Source organism: Camarhynchus parvulus, chromosome 4, assembly GCF_901933205.1.
Source record: "Camarhynchus parvulus chromosome 4, STF_HiC, whole genome shotgun sequence".
Taxonomy (NCBI): domain Eukaryota; kingdom Metazoa; phylum Chordata; class Aves; order Passeriformes; family Thraupidae; genus Camarhynchus; species Camarhynchus parvulus.
This window is the reverse complement of record NC_044574.1, coordinates 2,562,293-2,582,368: the sequence shown is the minus strand read 5'-3', so window position 1 is coordinate 2,582,368 and position 20,076 is coordinate 2,562,293. Positions and strand designations below refer to the sequence as shown.

Below are 20,076 nucleotides of genomic sequence, written 5' to 3'. Positions count from 1 at the left end.
AATTAATATTTTTCAGTTTATAATTAATATTTTTCAGTTTATAAATGATATTTTTCAGTTTATAATCGATATTTTTTCCCCCAAAGTATCTAAATGAGTAACTCTGGAAATACACACCGTAAAGCAGATTTCAGCTGTGCTAAGCCAAGGGAGTCTAACGCAGACAGCAGCACCTGCTCTGCCACTTCCTTTGCCTGAAAAAAGGAAATAAAAATTAAAATATCCTTTTGCCATCCCCTTTCCAACTCCCAGCAGCTCCAGGAGCACCCTAAGACCAACAGGAGACACTAAACTGTAACACACTGATGCACCAGGCTAAAATTTGATTTTTCACAGATCTCATTTTCCTTACTAGGAGGTCAGGAAAATTCATGAGAAGATGGAAAACCAACTGGAGATGGGTAAAATTAGACACACTCTGAAATCTCTCTTTTATTTTATTTTTTTTTTTTAAAACAGAATTCAGAGCCTGCTTGGAGGGCAGGGTATGAACCTTGTGTTATTCCATTGAGCAAAACACTGAATTTATTTTGGGGTTTTTTTTTTGGTTTGCACGTAAATCTCATACTGCAAGCAATCCAAATCAACAATTACAGAGAGAGAACAATTAAATTTCATTTACCAACTTCATTTACCTTGGATTCAGTGGAAGTTTTAGCATAGCACTCAATGCCAGCAAGCACAGCCTCTACAACAGCAGAATATATTTGCGACAACAGCGTACTGAAGAGAAATACAAACACAACATTTACTGGACAGGCAGAGTTTTCTTCCTCCTCTCTTTAAAGGAGCACTTTTTCCTCTCATTGCACAACTCCCTTAATAATAAGGAAGGGATCTTTGTTGGAATAAGTGAAGTGGTTTTATAGTTAAGCTTTCTGTTTAAGAAAATGAAATCAGAGCGAGGAAATTGCTCAAATTACAGGATATTTTAGGGAAATAACCCTTGATATAAATGTGTCTGGTGCTTTTGTTAGTCAGGAATAAAAAATCTGGTTTACTGTTGCCTTTTGCTGCAGTTGGGTTTAAGAACCACATCCTACATGCAGGGTCTGGAGTGACAGCGGGAATTGCTTCACATTGACAGGGGCAGGGATGGATGGGACCCTGGGAGGGAATTGTTCCCTGTGAGGGTGGGGAGGCCTGGGATGGAATTCCCAGAGAAGCTGGGGCTGTCCCTGCACCCCTGGAAGTGTCCAAGGCCACTTGGAAGTGTCCAAGGGCTTGGAGCCACTTGGGACAGTGGAAGGTGTCCCTGCTGTCCCTCCCTCTCCTGGCAGAATATTGGAATGAGATGATCTTTAAAGATCTTTTCCAACCATCCCACAATTCCATGAAATCTCCATCCCAGCTTAGTCCAATTCCCTTCTTAAAAGGGGACTGAAAAAATTGTAAAGAAATAAACCAAAGCCAGGAGAAGCCAGGAGTGACTTTCAGCTATTGACACATTTACAGCTCCAGAACCACTGGGGAAAAACCCAACCAAGGAACATCAGCTTCTGTTTTCCTGCTAAATTACAATAAAAAGATGAACAGGCCAATAAAATTACTCCCTAAATTTTAAGTTTTCTCATGACTCCACTGTCAGTATTGAGGGAGTGAAGAGTGGGGAGGAAAGAGGATCCAGCATTTAAGCCAAAGGCAAAGCATTCCTGAAGGATGGGAAAAAAGCATCTGAAGATCCCAAACATGGAGGAAACCTCAAAACGCACCAAAGCTTGTCTTGGATCATCCCCAACAGCAGCAAGTGATTTTAAAATTCAGCTTTTTCACTATTTTTTCAGGTTTCTGGATTGAATTTTCCTGTGCTTTCCATGCACTTAGCATATTTTCACTGCATTAAAGCAATGTAATTCCTTTATACTGTAATTCTTCCAGTCTTTGTAACCATCCCTATTTTCCCTCAAATTCACATATATATTTACAAGAAAACATCTCAGTGAGGTGCCCTTTGTCTTATTCTTCTTCCTATTTTAACATTTTAAAGCTAGCAGGAAAAAAAAAAAACCAAAAAAAAAAGCACAGGATTTCTTTTGTGTTGCTTTTGAAGCATTTTCTTAAATAAAAATAAAACCACAAAATTTATCCCAGTTTATCATTCCATTTACAGAGTTGGTTTATGCACTCCAGGCAATCAGTACAGCCAAATTTGGAATGAATAGTGTTCATAAAATACTTTTTATTTCACTTTTTATAAGATATTGACAACTGTAAGAAGCAGGACACAACTGCCAACTAAGTTGAATATCATGAGTTCAGGTTTGTCAAAAAAGCCAATTATACTACTGTTGTTGAAATTAGATTATTTGAACCAATACAAGGATGCTTCCAAGGAAAAAACATTATTTTTAAATGACTGCTTTTATCCACCTCTACTTTGTTTAGAGCTTCTCTACTCATCCTGATTAAAATGTATTTAGTAAAAAGAGTTTTTGAAGGAGGACAAAAAATGTTTGAGCAGCACACAGATGCAAGAAAAAACACCTGTTGGAGTTCAGTTTTCTCCAACATAAAGAAAAATCTGCTGCTCAGTGCAGTAATTTCATTTTTATGTCTCACAATTACCAAGAGTCAACAGTATTTATTGTGACAGTACTGACACATCTTTAATATTTTTAATATCTTGCTACCAGGTCATGCAGCTTTGCAGAAGCAAAAACAGGCTCCTAAAATGATCCCAACTAATAAGGAGGACAAAAATCTCTAAGGAAAAATCTGATTTATCAAGAGAGAGAGCAGGACCAAAGCAGATTTTCTATTGTGTTCTCCAAGCTGGACAGGGATCTACAACATGCACAGGAAGTGGACATCAACATGGATAAACAAAGTGGGATTTTGAGAAGGTTAAAATGTGCAGAAGCTTTGCAGCTTCCCAAATTTTAGGAAAAATTAAGGTTGATCTGACTTGAACACAGTGAATTTCTTCATAGGTTTGACTGTTCCCTGTTGGCATTTTCACTGAGCATCAGAAATCTTCCACATTCTTAATGAAACTGGTCAAAAATTTACTTTTTCTTCTATCTGTGCATGATGCTACAGTGTGAGAGACTTTTTCCCCTTGGTTTACATAAAGTATCTTTAAAAATTATTCAAGATTTTTTTTTACTACAATTTGAGCAAAATTTACTAATATTTCCTTTCTGAACAACTCCCCATGTACCCACTGAAACTCCCCACAAGTATTTTGCTTCTACAACCCTGTCCCATGCACATTATTCTGAATAAAAATGTCCCTGCAAATGCCAACAGCCACTAAAAGCAGGTTTCACCTACCGCCACGAGGTAGAAAGAGAGAAGAGTTAAGGAATAATATAAAAAATTGGCAGCTTACACTTGCTCAGCTTGCTTGTGTATCTCGTTGTCATTTCCTGTATTAAAACAAAAATAAAAAAAACCAAAAATAATAATAAAAAAAAGTTTGGTTTAAGCACTCTGAAAACATTTCTGCTGCACATCTTACATGGAATTTATCCAGTATTTTATGCTACTGGGGCAAACACAGGCTGTAATTCCAATTCTCCAACCATCCTTTCTTCAGCTGTTCTGAGCCCAGTATATTATATCTGTATATATTTTATATATTTTTATATTTTATATATTATATACTTCTATATATTATATATAAAATATATATATTACATACATACTAAGTATATATTACACATATATAATATAAATATAATATACAATATACAATATACAATATATATGTTACATATAATATATATTTTATAATTTTATTTTTTTTCAAGATAACCCTAAGGACTGACTTCATCCATGGACATTTCCAGCCATTTAAAATACATAAGAAAATGGTTTTTAAAAATTTTACATGGCTTGTTTTTATTTAGGAATATTAGGAATACAGCTACTGAAACTCATTACACTGAGGATAAAAGATAGAATTGAAAGAATTTCCTTCATCCTAAAAATCCTCAGTTACTTGGCAACTCTCAGTTTGAATTATGTACTTTGGAGACTGTTTTTTTATAATTCCATATGGAACATGGACTGAAATATTTGTTTAATGCTTTAAAAAGAGTCTGCACACTGAGATCTGACATATTTTATGTTCAACACTCAGATCTGACAGATTTTCCCCACAAAATCTGCTATGATTTCATGCACTGGTTACAGAATCCACCACTTAGAAAGGAAGCAAAGCCTTTAATTGCTACAAATTTTCATGGAATCAGAGGTAATAATTGCCTTGGTGTATTTAATGCACTTACCCAGGAAAGGAATGTGAGTGGCTCCAAAAAAATAGGTCCTTGAACAAGCCAGAGGTCCCTTTGGAGATACACACTGCACTACCTAGCAGTCAGTATTAATGAGATACAAAAGACATCAGTAAAACAAATTGGTGCAATAATTAACAATTAACTACATTCCCCTTTAGTCTTCTAAGCACTGACAGACTACAGAAGTTTACAACACAGAACTGGATTGTGAAAAAGCAACTTACGTTTTCAAAGGTCTATTTCACTTTTGACTTGACCTGAATGGTTGAAAGACTTTGGAAAGGAGATCAGCTCTGACTTGTGTTTTCAATTTCCTATGTCAACTGCTCTTTTCATGAAGAGGAAAGTGGGTCAGGTTCCCATAACTAGGCTGGCACTTGGTCTTATTTACTATTTTCATGACACCCTATTAAAACAGTATCACCTGTACCTGTAAATAAACCACCTTTTTAAGAACAGCATCAGAATCTGAGGACAACAGATGGAGCAAGTACATCACAATAACACAGTACTTGCATTTTCAAAGGTATCTTATCGTTAACAAGGGAAGGAAAGACAGAATTGAAAGCGTTTTCACAGAAATCATGTTAAGAGCAGCAAATGGAGGATGAGATTTCACCAAGATGCAAACCCACTCTTTTCTCAGGCTCTGCACACGTGATTTGTGCCCAGAAGCCCCACGTCCATCCATCCCTGAGGCAGCTGCACATGAAATGCTGACAAACTCATCAACTCATGGGCTCACTCATGCTCTCACATCCACCTGCTCAGGGCTCACAGCACTCCCAGAGCCCCTGGAGGCAGCAGGGAGCTCTCTCCACACTCTACCTCTCTCCTCCTTCGCTGCCAAGTTGCCTTCTGGAGCCACCCAGCCAGAGGATTCCAAATCCCTGGGGTGATGGACCTCAGCACATGTTTAACAACCCAGCTTTTACTGGGAAATGGAAACAAGTTAATCATGTTCAACAACCCAACTTTTACTGGGAAATAGAAACAAGTTAATCATGTTCAACAACCCAACTTTCCCTTGGAAATGGAAACAAGTTAATCATCTTCAACAACTCAACTTTTACTGGGAAATAGAAACAAGTTAACCATGTTTAACATCCCAGCTTTTACTTAGAAATGGAAACAAGTTAATCATCTTTAACATCCCAGATTTTACTGGGAAATGGAAACAAGTTAATCATGTTCAACAGCCCAACTTTTACTTGGACATGGAAACAAGTTAATCACGTTTAATATCCCAGCTTTTACTTGGAAATGTAAAAGTAAAAACAGAAGTTTAACAAAACAAGTAAAAGCATGTTTAACAACCCAGCTTTTACTGGGAAGTGGAAATAAGTTAATCATGTTCAACAACCCAACTTTTACTGGGAAATGGAAAAAAGTTAATCATGTTTATTATCCCAGCTTTTACTTAGAAAGGGAAACAAGTTAATCATCTTTAACAACTCAGCTTTTACTTGGACATGGAAAAGTAAAAGCAAAAGTTTAACAAAACAACTAAAAGCATGTTTAACAACCCAGGTTTCACTTGGAAATGGAAACTAGTTAATCATGTTTTACTTGGAAGTGGAAATAAGTTAAGCTTTGCATCCTCATCAGAACAGTCCTGGAATTTTATGAAAGGTTTTTCAGAGTTTTGTCAATAGTTGTTGAAGCACACACTGGAATTTGGATATGTGTGGTATATCCCAGGTTTATTCAGAAAGATATTATCCAAAAAAAAGTGGCTTTTTGTTTCTTTTTTAAGAAATGGCTAAATAAATGTGACTAAAATAGAATCTGTGGGTCACAGTTAAGTGTATCACAGAAGGTTTTCACTTTGTGGCCAGGACACAAACAGCATTTCCCTCTCCCCCACCCACTTACAGCAAAAGTTGTCTTTTTCCAGAGAATAAATTATTTAAATTCATTCAGCAGTCCCTGATTAAGAATCCAATATGGTTCCACTTGGAAAGAGCAAGAAAAATCACATTTTTTCCTTGAACTGATGGATTGCTAAGGTGCTTTATGTTAAGAAGAATTAGGCATTTAACTCATGAAAGACAAGCACAAAAAATATACAAAGAAAAAGAGAATATACTTTAAAATCTCAGAAAACTTCTCCAAAGCCTTACCATATGCTTGGCAGTGCTTCCACCAGGGCCAGTGTTTCGGACCAGATGCCCTTCAGATGGAAAATTAAAGTTCCCAGTGTTCAAGTTTTCCTTTGTGGAGTGGCTGCCAAACAGGACAAAGGGCTGCCTGCTTGGGCTGAGGAGGAGACAGGGAATCACCACCAAAATACTTGCAGCAAGTTTACAAACAACAAATGAAATCAAAGCTTTTAACTGCTGAAATTCTCATTCTAATAATAAAAAAAATTACTAAAGCTTCACAGTGAAAGGAGCAAGTTCAAAAGAAAAAATCTACTTGCATTTATAAAATGGTAATTTCTTTCAAATACAATGAACTTATCTCAAGGTTGCTCCCAAATGCTCTTAGAAGATTCTTTTATCTTAAACTGCCTTGAAAAGCTGCTTAGCTTAAAATTTACTATCTTGAAAAGCCCTGAAATTACTCTGTTGGAAACAAACAAAACTATTTTGGGTTTAGCTCTGGCTTTGGGCCCAAGACTCAGCTGGAGAGGTCAAAGATTTTCTTTTCTTTAACGCAATGCAAACACCAGAGGATGCTGCCAGCAATAAAGGACATTAAACTGCACTGGTTTATTCCAAATAGAGGAGAATGTGCAGAGAGATTGAATTAGCTAAACAAACCTTGATTAGCTCACAACAGCAGAACATGGATTTTGCAACAGAAACCTTCAGCTAAACAACAACTTTTGGTTAAAAGTCTCTCATAAAGTCACAGAATGGTTTGGGTTGGAAGGAACCTTAAAAATAATCTCATTCCAATCTTCCACTATCCCAGGTTGTTCCAAGCCCCATCCAAATTTTCCAGGGATGGAACAAGGAAGGAACTGATCATAATGAACAAAATTTCATGGTATAGGTAAGAATTACAGCATTAAACACTGGGAAAATTCCGTTTATCCTTCCAGGACATGAAGGAACTTTGCACAGGCTTTTTTTAGTATGAGATTGGATCTACTGAGGTGATATCGAAAAGAATTTTAAACACTATGGCATCAGGGATATGGAAATAAAATACTGAGGTAGTAATGACAGCAGAGGGAATAATGAGTAATAATAATGATGATAATAATAATAATAATAATAATAATAATAATAATAATAATAATAATAATAATAATAATAACAAGAAGGAGAAGGAGGAGAAGGAGGAGAAGAAGGAGAAGAAGGAGAAGAAGAAGGAGAAGAAGGAGAAGAAGGAGAAGAAGGAGAAGCAGAAGAAGAAGAAGCAGAAGCAGAAGAAGAAGAAGTAGTAGTAGTAGTAATAATTACCTGTTATCTGTTATATGGCTTGAGATCATGCCATGGCTGAAATAACTTCTGAAGGGCTGGGAAGAATTGAAAACAAAAATTATTAAGAAGTACATGGACAGAAGTGTGAAATATCCTCTTGTTAATTAAACCTGAATTATCTTTCTCAGAGAAAACTCCTGAATCCTCAGAAAATACTTCCATCTCCACAAATAAACCCAAACACCACTAAATCTCTCATTTCATTAAATCATTAAATTATTTAGGTTGGGAGGGACCTTAAAGCCCATTTAGTTCCAACCCTCTGCTATGGGCAGAGACACCTTCCACCATAACAGAGGAAGCAACAAAATGCTTCAAAAAAGCATCAAAAGGCTTCAAAATGTCTCAAAACAGCAACAAAATGCATCAAAAAGGCAACAAAATGCATCAAAAAAGCAACAGCCACCCCCAGAAATGTTGTGCTGTTTTCTCCCATGCTCTGTGTCACCCCCTCAGTTTTGTCTGATGTTTGAGATGTGCAAATTCAACTTGTTAAGCCCTGAACAAACCAGATTCCATCCAAATGCAAGTTAAATCTACCTACAAATATCTCCTGTGCAGGTAGAAATTGAATTATCAGTGAGCAAACACTTGACTGAATTACCCCTGCAGCCCTAAGCCATCATACCATGGATTTTTAAGGTGGGTGGTGACTTTAAAAAATTCAAATTATGTGTTTTTAACCCTCAAACATGAAAAGTGAGATGGGATAGAGGAAAAAAAATCCCCAAATTAATGCTGAATAATTATTCCTTCTGCATGGATACTGGAGGATTGCTGAAGCAGGCTTACCTCCCCAGCCTGAGATTCTGAGAGTTCCAGAATGAAGGGAATTTCAGTGTCAAAATTAGCAAAAAAGTTGGTCCACTGGTGTTCAAAAATCATTAAATCCTAGAAGGAAAATATTTGACATTACTTCAAGAGAAATGAAGGCAAAGGTGACATTTCTCTGGAATACAGACTGCCCAAAGAAACAACAAGCTCAGGAAAATAAATATATTTTAGAAGATAAGGACATTCTGCTGGATTTCAGGATGTCTTTTTGTGGGTGTGTGGTTTACGTTTATTGTTTTCAGAAAATTTAAGTCAATTTAACAACTTTCAGGTTGAAAACTTCAAATTATAATAAATAGGCCTGCTCAGAGTGTAGGACAAGTCCCAAACATTAATCTCACTTCCACACAGAGAAGGGAAGTGAAATTTCAGAGAGTGATTACTTAGACTGAGAGCCTTGTAAAAACTCTACGATATTTTAATTTTCATTACAGCAGTTGACTGAACAACTAAATTGGTGTGAACTACCAATATATTATTAATAAATGATAATTCCTGCTGAATTTTGTACATATTAATTTGCTATCAAGCTAGAAACAGACTAAAAATTAATATATATCAAGAATTATAAAATTATGTATGCTATTAAAGTATAAATACTAATTTAGTAAATTATAAATATAAATAATTAAATCATAATATAAATCCATTATAATAAATTATGATACATATAAATTATAATAGAAATAAATATAGATAAATTACAAATATCAATTATAATTACAAATACTAATATTTATACAATGGTTTCTCCTCTAGCACTGAGATCAGAGCCTGGCAATAATGTGAGAATCCCTTCCCTCTGTTTGTATTTCCCACAGCATCAGAGCAGCCACTGAGTGTCACTGTTCCCCACTTCAAGGAGCTACAAAACATTTGAAAAATGCTTTTTTTTTCATTCCTGGAATAATGGTTGTGTGTTAAAGGGGATTTTTTTAACCCTCCTTGCTGCAAAAGGAGGATTAACACACAAAACCACAGCAACTTTATGTATTTTGTACATGGTTTAATGACATGAAGGAAAGTTTTTAGGAGATTTTCAGACAAAGCAATACATTCAAGGAAAGCAAGGCAAATTATTTTAGTGTTTTGCAGAGTTTGTGGTAGATTTAAGGAATGGGAGGAGACCCTGCAAGCAACAGCACGCAGAGCCTGAAAATTAACCCCACAAACTTCACTAAAACCAAACAAAATCAAACTTTTACTCTGAGGTTACACCAAGCAGGAGCTGAGGCAGAACATTTCACCTGCATTACCTCAAAAAGCAAATCCTCCAAGGACACAGGATCCATTTTGCTGTAGGTCTTCCATAAATCAGCACTGACATCCATTAACTGAAAGAGATTTTAAACACATTTCTGTGTTAAAAACACCACAAAGAAGGCCACAGACTGAGGTTTAAGATGAGACAGAATTAGGGAACAGTGCCCTGTCTAACAGTGCTCCTTAACTCTGATTTCACAAATATTTCCACTCTGATTTCACAAATATTTCCACTCTGTTACAAAAGAACTGACCAGTGAGAGTCTGAACTCTGTGCAAAGCTTTCTCTGCATGCTCCAAACAAATAATTTCACAATATTTTTCAATTTAATAGCAAAGAACCGCATGAGCTGGTGCAGGCAAAAGGGCAAGATGAGTTTTCTGAGTTAAGACAGCCAAGAGCCAATTCCAGGGCTACTCATCCTAAACATCAGCCAAAACCTGCTCCAAGCTGATGTAAATTTAGGCCAAGACAGTTTAACTTTGCAATACTAAATTTAGGCTAAAACAGCATTTTAACTTAGCAATACTAAATTTAGGCTAAGACAGTATTTTAACTTTGCAATACTTTCTTCCAAGTAGCAGGATGATGCATATGGGGAGCAATATTTAAAAATATATTCTTGAGGGATACTGGTATCTGAATAATTCTGCATTTATTCCCCATCACCCACTTAGTTACAAATGCAACACTGGCTGGAATTTTCTTAACCCTCTGCTTTACAGTTATTCCAGGTACTTATGCTATAATGATTTCCCAGACCTCACTTCTTAAAGGGACACTTGTATCTGAATAATTCTGCATTTACAGGGTTCCCCATCACTCACTCAGTTAAAAATTCAACATTGGCTGGAATTTTCTTAACCAGTTTTCTTTACAGTTATTCCAGGTACTCTTGGAATAATGATTTCCCAAACCTCACTTCCATTCCATTCCTATAAATACAGGAAATTCTCTAAATTACAGATGATGCATATGAGAGATGTATATGGAGAAAAACATTTTAAAATATATTCTGAAAGGGACACTTGTATATGAATGATTCTCCATTTACAGGGTTCCCCATCACCCACTTAGTTAAAAATGCAACACTGGCTGGAATGTTCTCAACAAACTGCTTTACTGCTATTCCAGTGCAATAATGATTGCCCAGACCTCACTTCCCTTCCATTCCTATAAATACAGGAAATTCTCTAAATTACAGATGATGCATATGAGAGATGCATATGGAGAACAATATTTAAAAATATATTCTTAAGGGACACTTGTATGTGAATGATTCTGCATCTACTCCCCATCATCCACTTAGTTAAAAATGCAACATTGGCTGGAATTTCTTAACCAGTTTTCTTTACAGTTATTCCAGGTACTCATGTAATAATGATTTCCCAAACCTCACTTCCATTCCATTCCTATAAATACAGGAAATTTTCTAAATTACAGCATCATTAACAACTCTGATATATCCAGTAAAAGAGGAAGTGCCTTTAAAAGATGGGGAAAAATCCTGAATTATCATCCTTCAATTATATTCCAATCTAAGAGAACACACAGGAGAGGGGAAACCTCAGAGGGAAAGTCTGAGCTAAAAATGCACCAAAAACCTCCCCTTTTAATAACGGCAGAATTAATTTATAGATGATTTACAGTGATCCCAAATGCACTTCCAGCCTGGTTTCCTCCCCCCTCAGTGACACAGAACCACACAAACATGTACAAAGTTAAGAATGTCACTTCCCATTTGAAATCCCCTCATGATTTCAAGGAGGAAGCAAACAAGAACTCCAGCTGGAGCTGCCTGGACGGCCAGAGCCAACATGATTGCTCTCAAAAAATGAGTCCAAGAATTTTCCCTGCTCCTTTTGAAGCATTCCAGGAGTGCTTGGGGACAGAATCAGCTCCCTGGATCACACAGGAGAGGTTCTGTCTGTGCCACCATGTCTGAACATGGTTTTTTTTTTTTTTCAGAGCCTCTACTGATTTCTGAAATGAACTGGGGTAATTAAAGGGCATTTAAAGACCCAAACAGCTCCTGAATTGGCAGTGAAATTTTCATTAACTCATTTTATGCATCAAGAAGGGTGATTGATTGCCCTCCCCAAAGATCTCATCTGTTGGCACTCTGTGTTTAATGCTTTGGGCAGGTTCACACCACAAGGTGTTACAGTACCAGCGATGGAATGAAAAAAAAACTGAAAAACCTGAAGAAAGCTTAAAATTTTCCACCCAGTGGAAAGAGCACGGTGCTCACAAAGGCACAGGAACTCACAGAGAATATTTCTGAGCAAGCATGGACAATTATAGATATGATGAGACTTCAGAAATGGCACTATTCATCCTCTGGAGGTTCTCCAGCTATCAGGAGTCAGACAAAAGCCCATTGTGGCTGTAAAAATGGAGGAGTGATAAGAAAAAATGGAACATCTGCACTGCTGTGGCAGAGATTCAAAAACGAAAGCAAAGAAGCTTTAAACAAGCACAGAAATGCAAAGCTGTTATCTGAAAATGCTGTTCAGAGCATAATTAATAAATGGGCAAATCAATGACATAAGTTGCTCAGAGTTAAATCATTATTAAATATAGGAGCAATTAAATCCTGATTGTTGCCCTATTGAGCAGAGTATGATGAACCAGGAATATAAAATGTCAGGGAGAGAAGGAGATGCATCTCTTTGGTCAAAACCAGTGACCCAAGAATAGTCTTTTCTTATTTTCTGAGCTCATCTCAAGGTGTTTGTCACTAACCAGCTCCTCCTCCTCTGCTCTTGAAGATCTAGAGCCCATCTAAAAAATTAGGGGTAAAAAAAATCCATCTGGGGGCAAAAAAATTGGTTATTGGTAGAAATGGCTCCAGAGGGAAGGGAAGGGAAAGGGGAAAGGAAAGGGGAAAGGAAAGGGGAAAAGGAAAGGGGAAAAAGGAAAGGGGAAAAGGAAAGGGGAAAAGGAAAGGGGAAAAGGAAAGGGGAAAAGGAAAGGGGAAAAGGAAAGGGGAAAAGGAAAGGGGAAAAGGAAAGGGGAAAAGGAAAGGGAAAAAGGAAAGGGGAAAAATAAAAGGAAAAAGAAAGGGGAAAAAAGAAAAAGGGGAAAAGGAAAAAGGGAAAAAAGGAAAAAGGAAAGGAAAAAAGAAAAAGGAAAAAGGAAAGGAAAAAAGGAAAAGGAAAAAAAGGAAAGGAAAAAAGGGAAAGGGAAAAAAGGAAAGGAAAAAAGGAAAGGAAAAAAGGAAAGGAAAAAAGGAAAGGAAAAAAGGAAAGGAAAAAGGAAAGGAAAAAGGAAAGGAAAAAGGAAAGGAAAAAGGAAAGGAAAAAGGGAAAAAGGGAAAAAGGGAAAAAGGGAAAAAGGGAAAAAGGGAAAAAGGGAAAAAGGGAAAAAGGAAAGGAAAAAAGGAAAGGAAAAAAGGAAAGGAAAGGAAAAAGAGTTCTAAATCACAGCAGAGGCCTGGGGAGAATGTTCAAATAATGGTTAATCCAAGAAAAGTGCTGTGTAACCCAGAACAGAACCTCAGCCACACCACAGGCTCCCCATCCTGCCACAGTTTTACAAGATCCCAAAAACCTCCATCCAATTTAGCAGCTCGCTTGAGCAGTGAGTCAGGACCAGATCATCCCCAAAAGTGCTCTCCAAACAAAAGAATTTCATGAGTAAGCTGTGCCTCAGGAAGGAGACGACCAAGGGAAGCACTCACTTCATATTTCATGGTGAAGAAGCCGTCGCCCCCGATCCCCTCGAGCGCGAAGGCCTGCACGATCGGCCACTTCTCCACGATGAACATGTCAAATATCTGCAGGTGGCCTGCAAAGCAAGCACAGCAACATTCCCTCACAAATCCTGGCATTTCAGCTCTCCCTGAGTCCTTGGGATTCACAGATCCAGTTGTAGGAAAATCCTATTTTTGTACAATTGAAAATCTTGAAGCGAAAAACATTTTTCATGCAGACGGCAATTTTGGAAGCTCCTCTACACTGTGAATTTGTGCCTTTTTCTCAGGATATTTCACATCTCCCTTGCAAACCTCATTACATGCTGATTAACAATTAAAATTCAAGATAATAAAGAGGGAGCTCTGCTTACTCCAGTTCATCAAATGCTTGGTCTTAAGGAAATACTGTCAAAATCACAGAATCCCAGAATGGTTTGGATGGGAAAGGACCTTAAAGTTCATCCCATTTTCCCCCTGCCATGGGCAGGGACACCTTCCACCGCCCCAAGGTGCTCCAAGCCCTGTCCAACCTGGCCTTGGTTGGATGGGGCTTGGATCCTGATCCCTGGACCCAATTCCAGGGATCCAGGGGCAGCCACAGCTTCTCTGGGCACCCTGTGCCAGGGTCTCACCACCCTCACAGGGAGGAATTTCTTCCATCAACCCCATTTAATCAGAATTTTAAGTTGAGGGAGATTAAAACTTCCTCCTGGCACTTCTATTAATGACTTTTCAGTCAGTCAGAGCATATCAGCCTTCCCTAAGGGAAGCAATAAAGAATTAGGACTAAAAAAAGAATGCAAGATTACAGTGCTGAGGCTCAAGGCTGGCTCCAGATCCCAACAGGAAGCTGTGCAGGGCAGTTTTTTTCAGTTCTAAAAAAGGAAATTTGCATAAAGAAATGTTTGTTCTCCCCTTCCATAAAGAAGGATTTATCTGGAGCTCCCATGGGAACAGAGAAGTTCTGTAGCAGCTCAAGACACTGCTCTGAATGCAAATCATTTCTCTGCCTCACACTGGGGGAATTCGCTCCCCAAATGAACTCTGAGGGCTTCCAGCTCTCAGAAAGAAATTCAACTCTTCAGGGAAAAGGAAACTAATGACTTACTAATCCTTATTTCTCTCCTAAGGCAAGGAAATCTTCATTCCCTGAAGCTGCAGGGTGCAAAAACACTTCCACACTCTGTGCTGGAACTTTAGGAGAATTTTAAACTTTGTCTTTTGAAAAGCACAGACCCACGAGAGAATCTTATATTTAACCTAAGGCTGTAGAGAAGGCTTCCAAAATGGATTAACAGCACTAAGATTACAAGTGTGTAATTTGAATAAGAGTGTGTGATATCACAAAGTAGAAAACTTAAGAGTTTAAAGTTTAAAATAGAATAATACACATGAAGCGTGTAATTACAAGTGTGTAATTTGTAATTACAAGTGTGTAATTTGAATAAGTGTGTGTAATATCACAAAGTAGAAAATGCAGAGTTTAAAGTTTTGAAATATAATAATATATATAAAGCTATATAAGAAGTTTTAAAGTAGTAGCTAGTTGTTCTTCCTCACCTTCTTCTTCATGAGTTTAAGTAATATTTTCAAATGAGACAAAAAGTTCACATTGCAGGACATAAAACATTAGTTATTGAGTGAAAAATAAAAATAATTTAAGTATCATTTCTTAATTAGATAGTTTAACCTTAAAAGACCTTGTAAAGAAAGAGAGTTAGGGATTTTATACCTTGTGAGTAAAATACTACACAACTCACTACTTATGAAACTGTAAAATAAATTTTTTAAAAATCTAAGTTTGAATGTGAAATACCATCTCAAGTACCTTCAATCCCAACCTTAACAAAAAAAAAAAAAAACAAAAAATAGACCAAAAAAAACCCCAAAAACCAACAAGTCTGAGCATCACCCACCCTACCTTGGCAGCTGTAGGGGATCCCAATGCGACTGCAATCCCTGACCATGTCCACAAAGCTGGAAATCTTGAATTCCTCTGCAGCTTCTTCATCTTCATACTAAAAGAAGCCATTTCAAATCAAATTGGATTAGCCATGCCCTGATTTGATTGGTAGGAAAGAGAAGATGCAGCATTCAAAGCACTAAAGTATCACCTACAGCCTCCTGAAGCTCAAGCACCCATTTCTGGGAGGTGCTTTGGGATTTTGGAAATCCCACCATGGCAGAGATGGACTCAAGCCAATGGAAATTGGAAAAAAAATCAAACTTCAAAGCAATGTTTTTCATCATGACATATGAAGGTATAATTATAGACTTTATTTTCAGCTTTCAGTGAAGTCTTTCAACATCCAGATTTGAAAGATAGAAGTAATTGTAAGGATACCAACTGATGTGCCATGAAAAACGTGCCACTGAGGGGAAAAAATGAAAATAAGGTACTGTATTACCAGCTAAACAACACTGAGCAAGGAAAATCAATGACAGAATAAACCCCAGGTCACGGGTTAGGCAAAGAAAATCAGTTTTGGTCTGAGGGAGAGGTGAACTGCAGGAAAAGGAGGAGGCAAGAAAAGGAGAAACCCTCCTGAACACTGTCTGAAGACTTCAGCAGACTGAAGAGCAAATATCCTAACTCAGAAAAGCATAAAAACCAGAGTGAAGAGACAAATCACACTCAAGTCATTTTTCTAACAGAACACAAAGCTGCAAACACACTGACTTTGAGCTGAAAAGCAGTTTAGCAGCAAGTCTGGAACCAACAGGTTTAGCCCTGCTGGTTTCCTCATGAGCCACTTGTTTTCTGGAGCAAGACCAGAAGGCAGAGGTGTTTTGCCTAAGTTATTTTATTTAATTTTATTTTTATGTGCAGGGCTCTGAGCTTCTTATCAAGGCAAATGAAATGATGATGAATTTCTTGTGAGCTTCAGGGTACACCCAACACATTTCTTTTGAGGACAAGTTCTTTTAAGCCAAGCCTGAATTGAAGCTGCAGCCTCAGCTCCTCTGTGGTGTGTTCCTCCTTCAATCCCAGGCAGTCAGATCAAAGCTGCAGCTCAAAGCCAAGCCCCAAACAACTGCCAGTTTCTCAAGACTTCAAAATGTCATTGGAACAAGAACTTGGGTTTTGGCAGGGTGCTAAAGGTTTGCTCACAATCTACTCTTGCAGCCAGTTCAACTGTGGCACCCCAAAATTTACTACAGCAAATTTCTGTATTTTATCCTATTTGGTCACTTTGAACATGGGCATTTTTTTAGTAAAATGGGATTTTTTTTCCCCAATAACTAGGATATTCTCTTAAATTCCTGTGGTCTAGTTAAAGCAAGTAGGAAGGAAAAAAGGAAGGAGAAGCTCTGTGTTTTGGCAGAGCCAGGTACAGCATTGCTTTATTTATTTCTAAAATTCTTGTGCTTTTTTGGTTTCATTTTTATGAAGTTCTTTCTATCACTAAAGCAACTACTTAAAAGCCACTGCAGGCAATTCTCCTGCAAACAGGATGCACTAAAAGCCTGACACAGCAAGGTTTTGTTTGTCTTTCAGTAGTAATCTAGGAAACTGGCAATTTTTATACATTGGCAATGTGACTGGAAGTGCTCAGTTCACTCACACCAGACAGCAATGAACTAGAACCGTATTTTCAGTTTCCAAATCCAAACCTTTCCCCTCATTTCCACAAAGAGCAAGGCACATGGTTCACCTTGCCAGTCACATCATTTTTTTCAAGGCAACACTGTGTGATTAAGGTTCTTTACCACAATAAATCATATCAAAGCCCATAAGCAGATGAAGTTTAAAATTCAATAGCTGAGATTGCAGCTGCACTGGCAACTGCATGGTAAGAACTCCTCTGCTCCTGACTCCAAAGTGCAAATGTTCTCCCAGCATCAGATTTGCCCTTTCAACAAGGATTTTGGCAACAAAGAAGCCTTGTGAAGCCAGGCTTTAAGTTTTGCTGGGGCATGTTTTAACCTGGAGCTCAGCTGTTCTAGCCTAACAAGAATTATCCCTCTCTGCTGCACTCCTGGAATTGTATCCACAATTTTGGGATCCATGGACGAGGTATTTATAAACTGGAGCAAGATCAGTGGAGGGCCACCACAATCAGCACTTGTCCCAGAAGGAGACATCCAGGCTTGCTCAATATCTGCACCTCAAACCCACCAAAATATTACTGAGATGGTGAAGTCAGCCTCTCCACAGTGGTCATGACAAAAGTCATGATTTAAAATGATCAGGTTTGGGTTTGACAAAAGGAAACACTTTTTCACTAGGAGGACAGTGGGAAAATGCAGCCGAGGTTCTGCAGTCATCCTTGGACGCTTCCAACACCCAGCTGCAAAAAAACCTTGAGAAATCTGATCTGATCTCACCACTGAAGTAGGAGGCTGGACAAGATGATCTCCAGAGGTCCCCTGTAATCTGAATTATTTCCTAATTCTGTGATCTAAGCTATAAAAATACTATCAGTCTATTATAAGCCCCATCACAGACACATAAAAACACAATCAGGCTATTTTAAGTCCCATCCCTTCCAAGCTGAAAACTCAACAAAAAGTTTCTCTCCCTGACTTTCCCACTCTTTTTTCCACTGGCTCCACTCACCACAACAGGCTCCAAACCCACTCCCTGCAGAATTCAGAACAATTCTAACTTAGAAAAGGAACTACACAGAACTCAGTGTAGGAAGAAGCATTTCCAGTCTCCACTGGAATGAAAAGGTCCTTATTCTACACCCAGACAAAGAGTATTTTCATTTTTTACTCCTCTAAAAATACTTCACAACAATAAATGGACTTTTTCTAGAATACTTTGACCTTTAAGTTCAAGATGAAACTCACATCAGTCATGGGATGTAGTGGAAGTGAGGTTAACAGTTCCTGACAGAAAGATTTAATAGTTCAAATGAAAATACATTATGAAGTTTCTTTATTTTAAAGGACTTACTAAGCCCATCTTTCCCAATATTCTAAAACTACTGGCAGCCAATGCAAACACTGCTTTTTGCTTTGATGTGGGAAATCTCAGCGTTGACTGTGATACTTGATTCACATTTTGCATTTTTCACAAGCCACATTTTTTTCCTCATTAAAAGATCACTGACTCGGGTCAAAACAACAGTAATTAGTGGGAGAGAGGAGCAATTTGTCCTCACACTCCAACAAATAAAAGTATTGACAACATATTCTTCTTGCACACTTTAGCAAATGATTAATACCTAGATGTATACACATATCATCCCCCCTGCTGAGGAGGAAAGAGAAAAAAAGGCTTCTGGAAAGAACATTTTTTAAAGTTTCACTTTAAGGATCAGTTCATTAACAAGTTCATTAGCAAATCTTGTCTGCATTCACTTTTCACTTACCTCATTTTCAGTCAGACAGTGGAAATGCAAGTTCCTCCAGTGTGCCACATAGGGTAAAAGATGATTGTAATTCACAGGGTTGCAGTACAGATGAACGCTGTCAGGTTTTATTAATATGATTATATCTGCAACAAGCACAACAAACATTCCAGCATCAGGACTCCACACACAAGAGAAACTGAACAGAAAAACATTTTTTTCTATTATGCACCTCATTAAGAAAGAAAATTGTTCAGCTATCTGAATGCAATTCCTGATTTCTTTTAAACAAGCAGAAAGAACAGTTGGCAGCCACAGGCAGTCCCAAGCACAAGAGCACTTGTAACTGCTCCAGACAACTGGGGGGTAATTCCCAAGTCTTGCACAGAACTTGCATCAGCCTGTCCTTTGTGCAGCCAAGAGGCTCAGGATGAGCCTTCCCAGAGCACTTCCAGAATTTAAACTCCAGCTGCTCTTGCCTGATGTTACCTCAGAGCTGCTTCAAGTAAAAACTATCAACACCACAGCCAACAACCAAAAGTTTCATGCAAATAAGGGAAAAACAAGCTGTGATCACAGGGATTGGCCACATTCCGAGTATGACAAAGGTGAGTTAATGTGGTGAAGTAAAAAAGAGCTCAAGTATTTCAGAAGTGCAGAGGTGTGATCACATAATATTAATAACACGTACATACACACATTGACTGAACTAATGGACTGTAATTGTGTAAGTTTACAACATTTGAGATAAATGTCATATGTTTTATGCTCCACAAATTATCTTTTTATGTTTAAAAATGAGTCCTTCAGCATTGTTTCTAAGAAGATATCTTCAGGCATATACAGACTACACAGACAACTTGAGACTTAATGACCTTTTCTTTTCTTTTTGTATGTCCCTTTTTCTGCTCATCTTCTGTCCAGAACAGGTAAAAAATGTTGAGAACATTACTCACCATCCAGAACTTCTTCAGGAAAACCTGTCCTTTCAAAGTCATTGTTGTTCTGGTTGTACAAACCAAAGAGCAGATAATTTGCCAGCTCTCTGCACCCTTCATTGTATCGACTGTCTATCCCTGCAAAAGCAAAACCAGAGGAGAATTGGTGTGTGTCCTGACCTTGCACACCTGAAAAGTTTGTTTTCTTCCTCAATTTATTAAATTTTAAAGCAGGAGTATGAACTCAACTCTCCAACTGAACACACTGAGAGAACAGGGTAGGGAAAAAGGAGATTTTGCAAGATCACTGCCACATGCTGACATCCTCCTTTCAATCTAAATCCATGAGTATTCCTTGAAAAATTTAA

At 37.8% G+C, this 20,076-nt stretch overlaps 1 protein-coding gene across 1 annotated transcript in view; it reads right to left on the bottom strand.

Moving 5' to 3' along the window:
• Positions 1-20,076, bottom strand: part of C4H20orf194 (chromosome 4 C20orf194 homolog) — a 74,226-nt gene that overhangs the window by 37,144 nt on the left and 17,006 nt on the right. Inside the window, exons 3-14 of the mRNA XM_030948458.1 lie at positions 19,727-19,846; positions 18,792-18,916; positions 15,392-15,488; positions 13,456-13,562; positions 9,766-9,843; positions 8,468-8,566; positions 7,655-7,710; positions 6,365-6,500; positions 4,233-4,314; positions 3,332-3,368; positions 636-723; positions 118-194 (exon numbers count right to left, since the gene is read on the bottom strand). Coding sequence (XP_030804318.1) covers positions 118-194; positions 636-723; positions 3,332-3,368; positions 4,233-4,314; positions 6,365-6,500; positions 7,655-7,710; positions 8,468-8,566; positions 9,766-9,843; positions 13,456-13,562; positions 15,392-15,488; positions 18,792-18,916; positions 19,727-19,846 — 1,102 coding nt within the window. The remainder of the gene's footprint in view (positions 1-117; positions 195-635; positions 724-3,331; positions 3,369-4,232; positions 4,315-6,364; positions 6,501-7,654; positions 7,711-8,467; positions 8,567-9,765; positions 9,844-13,455; positions 13,563-15,391; positions 15,489-18,791; positions 18,917-19,726; positions 19,847-20,076) is intronic.